Here is a 16,143-nt window from a genome sequence, read left to right on the forward strand (position 1 = left end):
AAGCGATGTTTACCCCTTTGAATGAGCTTAGAGTTCAACTGATTTGTTTGCTTCTGATCCTGTAATCTAGATGTTTTAAAACATAGAGTTTATCTGAGTCACACCTGAAATACCTTAGCATTTCAGGAGTCTGTTGCAACTCTGCCTTCAGCCGGCACTGAAGATGATTCATAAATTACAAGTCAAAAGTGCTGGTCCCCAAAGGCTTTATCTTTATTTAAGCCATACCTCTTCATCGGGATGCAGTGGCCCCTCTGGAGTGCTGTTTCTATTTGGATAGAACCACACTTCAGTACCTCCCACTCAATTCTGTCTCTAGTACCACAGTCTCAAGCCTCTGTACACCCTGACATTTGCCAGCGGGTGGTCCCAGAGAAAGTGAAGGACGTGCAAACAATGAGTAGGAGCACAAAGAACCACACACCCATGACACCGCACGGAAACCAAACCTTAAAGACCTCAGGATTTCCCCTCCTCTCTGTGCTTCCTCATTATCTCTGTATTCCCCAACACAGACTGGGTTCTTCACTCTGTGATATGTAGACTTGGGGTTTAAGGGCAGGAAGAACTAGTTGATTGTTGGCTGACTCTGCTTCTACTTTTACTCAATCATTTTATATTTATTCAGTTCAATGACTCAATGACTCAATCAATGAATATTGTTGAGGATCTGTTGGGGGTCAGGGTGTGTGTAAGATTGCTGAGGACTGAACTTTAGTATCCCCTTCACACCCCCCAGCATTCATTGTTCAAACCAATTCCCCAGGGTGATAGTATTAGGAAGTGAAATCTTTGGGAAATTATTAAATCAAGAGGATGTAGCCTTCATGAGTGCATGAGTATCTTTATAAAAGGGATATCAGAGATCTTTTTAGCCCTTTCTGCCATGTGGCAAGAGAATAAAAATGGACCACTTCTAAATTGCTCCTCCTATGCTAAATATGTTACTGTACAGGTCTTAGATTTCTCAGCTTCCAGAGCTGTGAGCAACAGATCCCTGTTGTCTGCAAGCCAACCAGCCTGTCTGTTTTGGTTTCTCTCTCTCAATGGACGCAATGTTGGAACTAAATCTATGAGTAAGTTAGAGTAGGTCTCTCCCCAACAGAGCTCACAGACTTATTGGAAGAGGAAGGCAGCAATTATACCAGATGTAACTGATTCATGACTAAATCTTTGGCAAGAATGAAAGAGGGTAGTGGGGTAACGGCAACTTTAACCCAGGGAGTTAGAGTAATAAATTAACTTTCAACAAAGATCCGAAGAGAAAAAGGACTCAGCTGCATGGGTGGTTCTGAGGAAGCCAGGCACCCCAGAGAAGAAATAGCTAGGTTTAGGAGTGCCTGAGGAAGGCCCCGGGATTCTGTTGCCTGTGCAGTGCCCTTGAAGGAAAGGCTGCAAGGAAAGCAGAACACGGAATCAATCTCTCTCTCTCTCTCTCTCTCTCTCTCTCTCTCTCTCTCTCTCTCTCTCTCTCTCTCTCTCTCTCTCTCTCTTCTCTCACATGTGCGTGCGTGCGTGTGCGTGTGCGTGTGTGTGTGTGTGTGTGTGGCCTTGTTTCTGGGACAGTGTCTGGGTTCCTTGACCCTTCTGAAGGGAGGCAGGCATAGGTGACTCTGGTAGGTTGTTGTGTCTTCCCCTGGAGTACCATAGACCCTGACTTCAAATGCAGTCACATTCTGAAGCTCTGGGTGTTGTTCGGCACATCAATTTTAGAGGAACACAGCCAAGCCCATAACAGTGACTCAGCATGATGAACTCTAAAAATACTCGACTATGCAAAGCAGGAGCTAGGTGGCAGTAGAATTTGAATGGAAACTCCAGGGTAAAGCGAGAATGGTTAATGTCCCCATCCACTGCAGCGTGTCCCCTTTGTCTTTGCAGCTCTTTTACTTGGTTTCCGTCTGCCTGTGTGTCGCCATTATAGTCGCCTTCCAGTTAACAGCTTTCACTTTCCGGGAGAACTTGGTGGCCACAGCCCTCCTGCTGGCACTTTTCGGGTATGTGATGAGAAACACGGCTGCAGAATTATCGTTTGTTTTCCGGGAAAGAAAACCCCTCAGGATGGCTTTGAACCTGCTGTCTGCTTCATGATTTTCTGTCTGCTGAAGCAATTATGCTGCTTCTACCAGGGCTGCCGAGCAAACAAGCTTGGGCAGGATGATGAACGCCCTGGAAGGAGGGAAAGGTTGACATGGTCGTAATGAAGATGGCATTGGTCCTGTCTCAGAAAGGCCCTCAAGCTGTTTGACAAACTTGTGCAGTGGGAAATGGATTCTCTGTTACTCTCACTTTGACATTAATCGTGGGCTCAAATACATAATCCAGTTAGCTCGGGAATTGCGTTTGTGGAGATTCTCGTGTAAAGCTGTCTGGCATATTTTTTTTTCCCCTCTCCTATAATATTAGTAGCTTAGAAGTATTTTGTGTGACTTCTATCACTTTTTCCTCAGAGGAAAAATAGTAAAAGTAGAAAAGTCACTGCAGAAATTCTCATTTATGCACACTAGATACATGTGACTGCTCCCCAAATGGTACTCGTTGGGTGGAGAAAATTAATCAATGTCCTAATTTTTTTAAAATAACATGCTCAGATTTATGCCAAAGGCTGTAACTAAAGTGAATTTTGCATATTTTGTTGTCAATCCAGTGATCCTGAATTATTCAAAGTATCTAAAGTAGGGGACAGAGTTTTGCCTAAACAAGTATGTGTGCATCATCCGAGGAATAGATAGATTGATATGAGTTGATGGATGGACAAGTGGGGAAATATGTAAAGATATGAGGAATATTTCAGGAATATTCATGATGTCACTTATCCTGTGGCCTTTCTGAAATTAAGTCCACTCTAACCCTTAAGTTCCTCCCTGTAAAATGCCAATTTTGTTGCTAAAAGTTAAATGAGATAATCTCTGTAGATGTCAGGGACAATTGATAGAGTCATTAAGTTAATTTTAGCCATTACTATTATTCTTAGAATTACCTTTTTCTTTAGAGAAATTGTATGCTCACTAAAAAGATGCTTGTGGAACATGGTGTTACACTCAATTTGAAAGTTATGAGCTCATGTATAAAGGGTTGTGTATATGTGTACCCTGTTCCTATTATCTTATTTCAGATCATTCATCTCATTGACTGGCTAAGTGTTGCTGCATTTCATTGTAGCATGTGTAAAATAGATCGTGCTAAAAATTACATTTGAATTTTAGAGGGCCAGACTTCAAAAATGATGACAAAATTTGGATGAAGTTATATGGTTCAAAACTTAATCTTATCAAATATGTTTTTAGAAAATGTTTAAATTGATTACATCAAGCTAGAAAATTCTATGTTCATAACTAAACATCTTTTGGGATTTCTAGAGAAGCATAGGTCTCTGGATGCGTAGTCATGGTCTATCAAGGATGACATACTTCCTTGTCTTAGTTCCTGTTTTAGTGCTGTGAGGAGACACCAGGACCAAGGCAATTTATAAATAATGCTAGGTCAGGCATGGTAGCACATGCCTTTGATCCCAGCACTTGGGAGGCAGAGACAGGGGGATCTCTGTGAGTTTGAGGCCAACCTCCTCTACATAATGAGTTTCAGGACAGCCAGGGTTATGTAGAGAGAGACCCTGTCTCAAAAACAACAACAAAACAAAAGTAAATTAAAAAAATAAATAAGGCATTTAATTGGGGACTTGCTTACAGTCTTACAGTTTTAGAGGGTTAGTCCATTATCATCACAGCAGGGAGTGTGGCAACAGGCAGTCAGGCATAGTGCTGGAGCATTAGCTGAGAGCTCACATCTGATAGCAAGTTGTGGGGAGAGAGAGAGAGAGAGAGAGAGAGAGAGAGAGAGAGAGAGAGAGAGGACATGAATGAGTTTTGTTGGTCACAATAGCACACACCTCTAATACTGACACTCAGAACCACAGAACACAGGCAGAAAGACCAGCATGAGGCCACATATTAAGGCCTTCTTTCAAAAATCCCAACAAATTAAAACAAGTCAAGAAAATAACACTAAAAATACCCGAAGTAAAAGACAGCTTATATTAAAAAATGTACATACTTAGTGCTAAAGGACTGTGAAAATGAGAGCGCAGACTCCCGTTTCTTCCCCAGGGAAATTCACACAGCAGAAGGAAGGGACCAGTTGTCAGGGGGAGGACACGGTATGTTCTCATAAATTCCAGAATACCTGTGAACAGTAGACCAACCTCCAGCGAATTATACAATCATTAAAATGATGACATATTTTAATAAAAGAATAGAGAGTATTAAAAGCCACAGTAGGTTTCACATAAAGTAAATTATGCTCTATAAGTCAATTTAAATTTTCCTTAAAAATTTCAAAAGATGGGGGGAGGTGGATCTGCCAATATGTTAATTTCAACCAACTGTTTGAAAGGAAAGTAATAAAAAGGTACTTAAAAAAAACATGGGATCGTAGCTGGTGGAAAATCAGCTCAAAGCCTCATTAATGCAGGAAAGGAAGCCCCCAGGGGCATCACTTAAGATGATGTCTTTGTCTCTGAGTCTTTTTTTCTTAGACAATGCTTTGATCCACTTGTCAAATATTTGAAGGACATAACCCAGTATGAAGACCTTATGTAAAGTGTGGCAAAGTACAGATTCTGTGCAGTCTCCAGTAGAGTGGAGACCAGAGATGAGGTGGTAATTACTTCCTTAAGGAAAGCTCGGGGTGTCCAGAGTGACAGTGGGAGAGGAAGGCATGGTGAGGCTACCCAGTGAACATGGAGATACTGATCAAAGCGATGATCATCTTGCTGTGCTCTGTGCTGACAACTGACCACATCAGATATTCCATGAGGTGCTGCCCCCCTCCCCCAATTTCTCCAGCTCCCACATTTTCAAGTTTAACAGAGAGAGCTGGCTGGATGCCATATTGCACAAGGAACAAAGAAAGCCTGGCTCTTTTGTAGTTCTACTTTAAGTACACCATGATGGTTATCTCCACCTCTTAATAATCTGCTTGTATAAATGAAAACAATTTGTCTTATATTGTTCCACATGTTGTTTGAATCAACAGTTTTAATATATATATGTATGTATATATATAAAGAATATATATTAAGGAATTATATATATTATTGCTTGCTCTAAGAATGAATTAGATAGAAATTAAAACAGCGGCAAACTTGACACACAAGCTTCTGCTATTGTTTATATGTATTTCAGTTGTAGGGATAATTTGTTTCCTCCTCCTGCTTTTCATTCTTTTCCCTTATTTTGTCCTCTATGTAGACCTGTCTGCCCTTGAACTATCTTTCTGCCTTACAGCCTGAGCTCTGGAATTACAACAGTATGTCACCATGCCTGGTTCCCAGTTGCTGAAAGTAATCACATGACAAAGGATAACAGTTGAGTTTTTCCCTAGAAAGGACAGTAGGAAGTATATATAGGATTTGAGATGGGATTTGAACCTTCCTGTTACTACTTCATTCAGACAGGAGTAGTCATAATTTACAGCATTAGCCAGTGATGGCTTGCCTCTTTGGCAGTTATTTTGATTTTATTTACTTATTTTCTATAGCAAATATTTTAGAAAAATTGATTTGAAGCACCTGTCTCCAACATATACTTCATAAAAAAAATGTTCTTCACGGTCAAATTATGAGGCAGATTGCTATTGAGTGAGGTTTCTGAAATACTGTATGGCTTTGTACATCATATTCCATACATTTTCTCAAGTATAAAAGTTTATATTTTAACCCAGGGGTGTTCTCTAGTATCACTGTTCTTGTGACAGAGAGCTCTGAGTATTGTTATATTCTTGGAATCTTCTGGTTTTCCCACTATAACCGATAGGCATTATTGCTGCAATAGTCTTGGGAGGCAAAGGAGCTCCATCAGACAGAAGTGATAGTAGTGAAGTCCAGTGGAAAACCCAGACCCTTGTGACACTTTCCCTTTGCCTTGCAGGGTCTTTGGAGGCCCCCAACAGGGTCTTTTGTTATAGGAGACTATTACATATATTACACAAAGTGAGGAAAACTCAATCGTTCTAACAACATTGCATCTGTACTTTACTTCGGTTGTGATAACAGATAAATGTTTCAGGAAAATAAACATGACTTCTCTTCTCCTTCTTAGATATGCAATGATTCCATGGATGTATCTGATATCCAGAATCTTTTCCAGTTCAGATGTTGCCTTCATCTCCTACATCTCCTTGAACTTCATCTTTGGCTTGTGTACCATGCTGATGACCACCATGCCCAGGCTCTTGGCCATCATTTCTAAAGCCCAGGTGAGTCACCGGCAGTGGCATTCCAAAGTGCCAGAGCCAGGAGAATGGGGATGTCTACTACGTACTTCATTACCAATATGGCAAAACAGCTGACTCACACAACTTAAAGGAGGGAGGCTTTATTTTGGCTCACAGTTTAAGAGAGCTTTTGCTTTTAATTTAGAACATGTGTGGGAGGAGGCTGTTTACCTCCTCAAGTGTAAGGAACAGCCTGGGACCTAGGTACACCCTTCAGAGGCCTGTTTTCAGTGACTTACTCTCTACAACCAGAGTCTTCATGCTTGAGTTTACAGAATCTTTCAAAATAGTGCTACCACCTTACAGTAGAAATTAATGAGGCAATTATACATAGTTTATCTGATCGTCAAAAGAGGTTTATTTTGGGTAAGCTTACAGTAAGCAAAGGGGTCAGTTACAGGAGCCAGGAGAGGTGAGGCACAGTCCAACATGGTTCTCTGGAGATCTCTGACTTGGTCTGCAGTCCAGCATCCAGCATCCAGGATCACGAGGTAGCCAAGAGAGAGCAAGCATGTATGCATCTCAGATCTTAAGAGGTCCCTTTCTCGGTCATGCCCCAGATGGGAGCAGGTACCTAGCAGTTACCTGCTGCCAACTAGGGACAGTGCTTCAGGGGTGAAGCACAGACAACTACACCTACACCATCAGTGAGCCAAGTGTTGAGTATGCCACCCCGTTGAGGGATACTTGAGAGTCAAACCCTAACAAGCTTCAGCCCGGTACAGTTGCATTTCCTAGTAGAATCCAGGGGAATACATGAGTGACCTTGTCATTTAACTTTAGAAGGAGTGATTGATCGCAAAAAATGTCTGTGGTGTTAGGGGAACTGCTCCATAAGCCTGGGCAGGGCCACATAGGTATTCACTGTTCTGTTACCAACACCCTCTTTAGAGATCCTCAAATGTTGACCTATTGATGGTAGGGAAAGGGATACAATAAAGTATGCCAAAGTGTCACTGTATCTTGGTTTGAAATCTTAAGTAATATGGGCCACAACCTTGTCCACACTCTTCAGCATATCTGAAGAGTGATATCAAAGATTTATGTAATTTAGTACAGTGTCTTTCCATGGGTTAGAGAAAAACACTGCCCTGGGCATGGGCTGTTTAGCAGGGAGCCATTTTCCTTGTGGAGGAAATGTCTACCAGGCATTAGAGGCAAGCTGAGATCCCTTCTGTAGATACATCCCATTCATTCCCTCCCTTTTCCCTCTACCCTGGCCCCTTCACAAGGCTGTCCTCACCCTTGGCTTCTGCATTAAGCCATCATGCCCGGCTTGACTTGTGGGAACGGGCTTCAGACTCTGTCCCCTCCTTAGCTCTCATATTTCAATCCTTTCTTTTTCTGCTTGTTATTCTCACCTCTGAGCACATTGTGCTCATGAGTCTCTTTGCTGGTCTCATACTCTCTGCTGGCTCAGTAACTCCCATGTGTTTGAGTCACAATCTGCACAATTCACCTGGGAGAGGTACAGTGCTCCTAGGGGAAGGAAATGCTGATATTCTTATTTCCAGCTAGAGAGGCATTGAGGCTTGCCCCTCTGGGACAGGTTCACTCCTTGTGGCTGGGTTCCAGGCTTGACAGACTCTCAAATGATGGTCAACATTATCTCCTATTATTGTACCTTATGTTTGTGCAGAAGCAGTGGAGAATGTAAATATCCATTTTGCATTCAATGAGGGCAATGATCTATTTCAGTGATTATTTACAGATTGAGTTTGACAGTAATCTGTATTAATATTCTGAGCCTTTCAATAGACAGCTTGCTGAACAATTAATTGGCTTTACTTGAGGAGAATATTGAAGTCAGCAGAAAAGGCGTAGAGGCCCCACTCTACCCCATCGATTTCTAATGTGACATAGGTTATTGAGGATGCTGTAAACTGTGGTGGGAAGGAAACCAGGTCGAATACAGATACAACTAGGAGAAACCCAAAGCCAGGGCAGCTCTGGGAGAATGAGATAACAGAAGACGGGTAAGCTTAGCTAATTCTCAAAGGAAAAGGAAGGTGAATCACTGGGAACTAAAGAGGAGATCAGCCAGGACAGGTTGCATCCACGAGACCCTAACAGCGTGGTAGATGAAAAGACATTATTATCTGCAATTATAGACAGCACCCGAAAGAATCAACAGGCAATGGGTGTTTCCTGGAAAAAGGAGTCCACATCACTCAGCAATTAGGAATGGAGGACATTTGACTGGATTTGCTTTGATCTTTCTCTTTCTTTTACTCCTTATTGTGATACTGTTTGCTGAAGCCATTTAACAGTATTACAATACTCATTCTAATTGATATAAAATGTTCATTTTCATGTTAAAATGCATTATGAACTTGTAAAATTAGTGAAAGATATGAAGAATGGCCACTGTGCTCTCAGGTCAGGCCAAAATAACCAGTATTAACCACTGAACGTGCAGATTGTGGTGTCAATATGGCTCTTGTCTTTGTCAGTGTTGCCAAAATACTGTTAAAGAATGATGTATCTTGGGTTGTTAGGCAGGGCCAGGCATGTCTTTCTCTCTCACAGATGAATATCTCTGCTGCAACCAAGAAAATGTTAGCAGGTCACAGCTTTTATTTCTCTACATGTTAATATGCATCAATTGCCGCTATCCCCAAATCAAACGTTTGATTTGTCAATCCATGAATCTCTGCTTTTTTTTTAAATATTAATTCAGCCTTCACATATAGCATAGTCTTTGTTAATACTTGTGTAAAAATCACTGTGGGTGAGTTATAAAAGCATTGATGTCACCAGACCCTGTCATTAATTATCAGTTCCCAAGTTCAAAGCTACCTTCCCAGACTATCACTGATAACAGCAATCCTTTCAGGCAGTACACTAATTGACACAGGCATAGATCAATGTGACTTTAGATGTAGTTTTTCCTGAGAGTCCTGTTACGGACTGGCAGGCAGTTGCCATTTAATGTACTCACACAGTGAAAAGTGGGAGAGACAGCTAGTGGCTCTTTCTCTCCCCACAAGGACACCAATTTCATTGTAGAGATTCTTCCCACTGCCGTCATCTACCCAAAACTACCTTCAAAAGGCCTGACTTCCTAAGCTACTATATTGGGAATAAAAACTTAACATATATATCTTGGGAATGGTACAGATATTCCATTCATAAATTCTGCGCTTGGGTTCCCAAGACTCATGGCTTTCCCAGGTGGGCATCACAAACTCACTCTGTCCCTGTGGCTCCAAAATAGCTCACTTATTATGGCCCTGATTCTAAAGCCTAAGAACCTACCATCTACTCCATAAACTTCATCAGTTTATTCAAATGTGAGTAAGACTCAAAAATATATTTCATCCCAACTTCTCTCCAGCTGTGAGCCAGTACAGTCAAACATATGAGGCAGGAATAGGACATACATCCCCAGTCCAAAATGGAGAAGAAGAAGAGAAGGACAATTGCTGTGGGATGGTCTGTATGTCAAATTGCTCTGATTCGTCAATAAATAAAACACTGATTGGCCAGTGGCTAGGTAGGAAGAATAGGCGGGACTAACAGAGAGGAGAAAAGAAAGAACAGGAAGGCAGAAGGAGACACTGCTGGCCACCACCATGACAAGCAGCATGTGAAGACACCGGTGAGCCACAAGCCATGTGGCATGGTATAAATTTATGGAAATGGACTAATTTAAGCTGTAAGAACAGTTAGCAAGAAGCCTGCCATGGCCGTACAGTTTGTAAGCAATATAAGTCTCTGTGTTTACTTGGATGGGTCTGAGCGGCTGTGGGACTGGCGGGTGATAGAGATTTGTCCTGACTGTGGGCAAGGCAGGAACACTCTAGCTACAGACAATAGATTCCCATCAAGCAAAACCTAGCAAGACATACAGCACAGGATCTCAGGAGTAATCCTATCTGGATCCATGACTACCTGAGAGTGTTTCTGCATAAGAGGATAGGGCAGACTGGACCGACAGCCCCAGTCAGGGACAACAGGAAGTTATTAGCATATGTTACAAAAAGAGAATAGCTTTTAATTTCATCTTTCCCCCCATTTTATTATGCAGAATTTGCAGAAAATCTACGATGTCCTCAAGTGGGTTTTTACTATTTTTCCTCAATTCTGCCTGGGTCAAGGGCTCATAGAACTCTGTTATAATCAGATCAAGTATGACCTGACTCACAACTTTGGCATTGATTCTTATGTGAGCCCCTTTGAGATGAATTTCTTGGGCTGGATCTTCGTGGAGTTGGCTTTACAGGGTACAATTCTTCTCCTCCTGAGGATTCTGGTACATGGAGACCTTCTGCGATGGTCAAGGTAAGTATTGAAGGGCTCATGCTTAATGCTTCTGATTATTGAATAAAGAGTGAGGAAAAGTCCGTCTGGAGCTTCAAGGTAAAGAAATGTGTCTTATTGGCATTATTATGAATGGTTCTAATAAGTTAAAGGTTTTATGTTTCCTTTTTTAGTGGGTAAGTATGAGTCACCAACTAAATGGAAAAAATTTCAAAAGATAAGGTGCCAACCTTTAAAATAATTCTTTCAATTATTTGGTTGTCTCAATTTATTTTCCACTTTGAAATTGCTCAATTTTTCCATTATTTTTTAACAACAAAACTGAATTTGGTTGATACCATAAAGTAATTCATTTTTATAACTAAATGGCATTACTTTCTAGAGTCAGGAAGGTGTAGGACTTTAGTGCAGAAACCACATGATTTTGCCAAATGCAGTTCCTCTGTTCTTGTTTTTGTGAAGATGCTGAGAACTGTGTGTGTAGATAGATACACCAAGATGATTGCCAACACACATGCGTGCACACACACACACACAGTCACACACAGTCACACACACACACACACACACACACACACTCTCACACACACACATACACATGGGGTTAAAGGTAGCTTTGCAAAGATTTAAAACTTTGTTAGATAAGGCACAGTGGTTAAGAGCACTGCTGTTCTTCCAGTAGACCCTGGTTCGATTCCCCCTACCCATATGGTAGATCACAGTTATCTAGATCTAGTTCTAGGGGATATGATGCCCTCTTCTAGCCTCCAAGGGCACCAGGTACACACATGGTGCATAGATATAGATGCACACAAACTCATGCACATAAAATAAATACATAAATATTTTAAAATACATTTGACATCTAGAAGGAAGTGTGTTTTCTTGTGCAGGGTCCCCACTGCTGCCTTCCCCTCCCCCACTTAATGGACTGATCCTCTCTCTGTTTTTGGTTCTCTGATTCCCACGTCAGACAGAGGTTCTTCCCCCCCCCCCCCACTTCTCTAATTTTATCTTTTTGTTTTTCTGAGTCGGTCTCTCAAAGCAGGGCATTCTTCATGGAAAAATCTATTACCACCTGGCCACTAAAGAGTCTGTTGCAGATTATAAAGCTCCACTGCTAATATTTTTGGGCAATCCCTTCATATGTATTGTTTTCTTCTCAGTCATTTCATGATATATTTCTTTGCATAATACCCCAAGGCTGCTAAAGTAGAGAACCATTTTGAACACAAATCCCCAAACTCTTCTGAATTTGGACATGATTATTCGGGCATTTGCTGATTTCCCAGAGCTGAGTGACTCTGGATTAGAATTCTGAACACCTTTTAAGTGTAATTGCTTCTGTGATAATCCTTAATACTTCAGTCTGTTTAAAACCCACAATGGAGAATCCCTCTGGCAGCTTCTAGATTTCTCAATCCTTCTACATTATCAAAGGAATTTTCTTCAATGAAAAGACTTTTTGTGTTACCTTTACATCATAGAGGATATTAGTTGAGTTGTACTTTAGAACAATGTCTTTGATATCCACAGCAAATATTCCTTTGTGTTATGTTGATGTGAAGGGCAAGGATCAGAGGCACTGTCTACTCTTCTGCTTTCTTATGACTCCATAGCACAATGACTGTGAGCTCCAATTTTTATTTAAATCCAAATAGAACCCAGTCACTAAACAGTGCTGAACATGAATAGCCAAGTTTCTCAGCAAGTCCTTCCTAGGGAAAATTATACCAGTTTTAGCTAAAAGTTAAAGAGAATGGGAAGAGACTTTTCCCTCATGGGAACCAGATAGAGCCTACCCTTTCCACTTGCACTATGTGTTTTTTACCAGCACATCCTGGGCACTATTGTGAAATTCACTTCACTGCTGTCCTCTAAGCTGCATTGGCTTCCTCCTGCACACTTCTGCTGTCTTAAGATGACAGGTCTCTATTTGCACACAGCCCTGGCCTGATACCAGCTCACACAGGTGTGTGGGGGAGGTCTTGCCTCTTTTGCTACAGTCTGGAGCTTGGCTGTGCTCCCTTAAACCTTAAGCAGGCAGAGTTAGAACAGCCATATGGTCCAGATACAAGCTGTGATGAATTACCAGGACAGGCCTGCTGTGTTTACTGCCCACCTGGATCCTTCTGTTGTACTATGATTGGAGGATGGCTGAGCAGAGGTGGAAGAATTAGGAAGTTGGTTTGTTTGGATGTTACCCAACAAGCTTTTTTGCTTGTTCTCTACCCATCAGAGTGAGGAGAAGAGTTAAAGAATGTGCTGCCTGGTCCCTCCCTGAAGCCCAGAGTGCTTAGTTTGGGTGATGTGATCAGCAGACATAAATACAATTTTCTAGGTGGTTCTCATTGAGGAGAGGATGGGAATTTTGAATGCAGACCTTTGAGTTATCAGCAAAAGGTGAAGGGTTGATGGTGGTCCTTATCTGATAAAGAAAAATACTAGTCAAGCAGAAAGGTATAAGTTGATGGAGTTTCATGAAATGAATTAACTCATCTAATCCTCTTTTTGATTGTTAAGTTGAATATTTCCCATGTTTTTTGTGCCCGCTTCATTTCTGCTTCTGAGTAATTGCCCTCTGGACAGCTATCATTCTCATTTTATCTCCTTTGATTCATTTTATATGTCTTCAAACATATAACTGACAACAGACCCTTTGGAGGATCTAACCACCTTTTCTCATCTGTATTATATGTACAATGAATCATACATGCTTTTGTAAAATGTTGATTTCAGATGTGGAAAAATAATACTGAGTAAGTCATTGGGATGACTCCTCTGAACTGACAATGGATATTTTCTCTTAACTATAGTACTGTTGTTTTGAAATAATTTGAGAGTTGTAAAAAAATGTTGTAAAAATTCTCCTCTCCCTATGAAGAGATGGTTATATGCTATATAACAACAGATCACACTGAAAACAAGGAAATTGATGGGAGTAGAGTGTGAACACTGTGATTGGTTTGTACCTAATCATTAAAATGCAGGCACATTATAGTTTGTTGGAGAAATGAAAATTTACTTGAAAGTTAAAAATACCCAGATAGAAATTCTAATGAGGACCTAGCAGCTCAGATTCAGAATGAACCATTTACACACATCAGAGCTGTGCTCATCTGGTAAATATCTATTGAATACTATATGCAAGATGTGCAAAAAAAAAAAGCTGACTATCTAACCCTTTTATGCAATCCAACTTATACTATAAATTTAATATTGGGTACTTTTATATATAAGGTATGTATACAATCTGTTTTGTTACATATTTAATAAATGAATTGATTACTATGAAAATACCTATATAAGTTAATATTTTATAATAATGTGATCAATATTTTTGGCACTTATCATGAGGCCTGGCATGACTTCATTATTCCCCAAATTAAAATCTTCCTCTAGCATTGATGTCTCATAGGTTCTGCTGGTAACATGCGCACATCCTTTGATTGTGGAAAGGAAGTTGACTTTATCTGGAATGAGGATGATAGGGTTAAAATCTGCCCCCCCCATAGCTCATGGTCTGAGGGCTCTGCCTTCTGTCTCCACAGGTGTCGTTTGGGGACCATCCCAGGACTATCCCAGCTGGAAATTAACTCTGCCTTTATCTTTCCAGGGTTCACTCTGCCCCACAGGACACAATCAAGTCTGCTAAGGACATAGATGTTGAAAAGGAACAAAGGAGGGTGCTTGAAGGAAGAACTGGCGGGGACATTCTTGTGTTGTGCAATCTCAGTAAAAGTTACAGAAGGTTTTTCAGGTGGAAGACCACTGCTGTGCGTGACATTAGTCTGGGCATACCACGAGGCGAGGTAACAGCTGCAGTTTTTACCCATTTCCCCTGTGAACCTGTGAACTCTAGCTGTAGCTTGGTTTAGGCAGTCTTAGAATATCTGAAGTCACAGCAGAAAGCAGCCTCCACATTCCAGAGAGTCCTACAAGGTCACAAAGGGAAAGCTGGAGACAGGGTCTCAGCCTAGCGGAAATTTGCGGATTAAGTCAAAACTTACTTTGTTTCATGATTCTCTAAATTTTGTGTAGCTGGGAGTTTTAAATGTGGTTTGACTTTCGGACTCAATGAGTTTTTATTGAGTACAAATATTTTTTAAAACCCAGTTAAAGAAGGAACGCGCTTCTTTTACTTACTTAGCCTGTAATTTCCCTTGAGTGCCCAGTTAAGTCCATCTAGAGCAGTGGTCCTCAACCTTGCTAATGGTTCCAACTCTTTAACACAGTTCCTTATGTTGTGGTGACCCCAACCATAAAATTATTTGTTGATGCTTCATAACTGTTATGAATTGTTATGTGAATATCTGTTATACAGGATATCTGATATACAATCCCCAAAGGGGCCAAGACCCACAGGTTGAGAACCACTGACCTAGAAGAATGCCGTTCCGGAGGGTTAAAGAATGTACATACCATAGCAGCTGAGCAGAAATCTTTAATCAGAATTGACAGAAGTTGTATAAACTGACTCTTAATTAGACCTAATACATAAAGGGAAATCGATCCTGGAAATGATTACCTTTAATTAACTTAGAAATAAATAGGCACCTTGCATCCTTGGAGAAACCCAGTAGTTACATGGCTATCTTATTGCCAGCTGCCTTCCTGCTGAGCAGATAATCCAGATAGGAGTACCCTGGGGTACGTAGAAGCCTAGAAGCCCACATAAAGCAATCTAGGAGTGACCTAGATTGTGACCATGATTTCTATGACAATTGGACAAAATGTTAAGGATTATTTCTTAGCTATTGTTTCTATTGATTTTTTTTAGCACTGTGATCTAACATTATTGAATTTTGAATTAAAATTAAATCAATTTAAATTGGTATTAGTTTCTTTACTATCTATCCATGGCTGTTTTAAGCCAAAGTGAAGAAAGAAAGAGAGAGAGAGAGAGAGAGAGAGAGAGAGAGAGAGAGAGAGAGAGAGAGAGAAAGGAAGGAAGGAAGGAAGGAAGGAAGGAAGGAAGAAAGAAAGAAAGAAAGAAAGAAAGAAAGAAAGAAAGAAAGAAAGAAAGAAAGAAAGAAAGAGAGAAAGCCTTGGAAATAGGCATGGTATTTTTCATATTTGAGGTTCCATTTGGACTGTTTGTTGTCAGTGTTACAATCAACTGAAGAAGAAGCTCAGATCAGTTGTAGAAGTTTCCATTGCCTCAGGTTTGTGATAGCCCACCTCATCAAGAGAAGAAGGCAAGCTGAGGGAAGTTGCTCACCTCATGGCCAGCTGCTAAAAGGATAGAAAGGGAAGGATCAAGTTCTAATATCCTATAAGAGTTTAATATCATTGAGCAAAAATGGCCAATTAGGCACACCTCCTGTATAATTCCAAGCCCGCAGACCACATCTTTAGCACATGGGTCTTTAGGGACTTCCAGGATCCAAACTATAGTGTGGTCTCTTCTCTAGGATTTTATGTGCAGCACGGTTTGATTGCCTAGATGGGAAGTGCCTTGTGAAGAAAACAGAGATGACTATGATGTAGGTCCCTGTCCCTCAAAGAATCAATGAACTGGTTGGGAACTAGAAGATCATAAGCAGATGCATTATCCTCTGTCTAGACAGGGTTAAAAAGTACTGGAGTAGTGGGCTTCAGTGATTT

At 40.8% G+C, this 16,143-nt stretch overlaps 1 protein-coding gene across 2 annotated transcripts in view; it reads left to right on the forward strand.

Moving 5' to 3' along the window:
• The window catches only part of Abca13 (ATP binding cassette subfamily A member 13), a 432,541-nt gene that overhangs the window by 322,827 nt on the left and 93,571 nt on the right, over nt 1-16,143 (forward strand). For both annotated transcript variants that reach the window (XM_076545963.1, XM_076545964.1), the window contains 4 exons: nt 1,882-1,997; nt 6,099-6,255; nt 10,304-10,557; nt 14,153-14,348. In XM_076545963.1, the coding sequence (XP_076402078.1) occupies nt 1,882-1,997; nt 6,099-6,255; nt 10,304-10,557; nt 14,153-14,348 (723 nt within the window). The remainder of the gene's footprint in view (nt 1-1,881; nt 1,998-6,098; nt 6,256-10,303; nt 10,558-14,152; nt 14,349-16,143) is intronic.

This window comes from Peromyscus maniculatus, chromosome 10 (assembly GCF_049852395.1).
Source record: "Peromyscus maniculatus bairdii isolate BWxNUB_F1_BW_parent chromosome 10, HU_Pman_BW_mat_3.1, whole genome shotgun sequence".
NCBI lineage: Eukaryota > Metazoa > Chordata > Mammalia > Rodentia > Cricetidae > Peromyscus > Peromyscus maniculatus.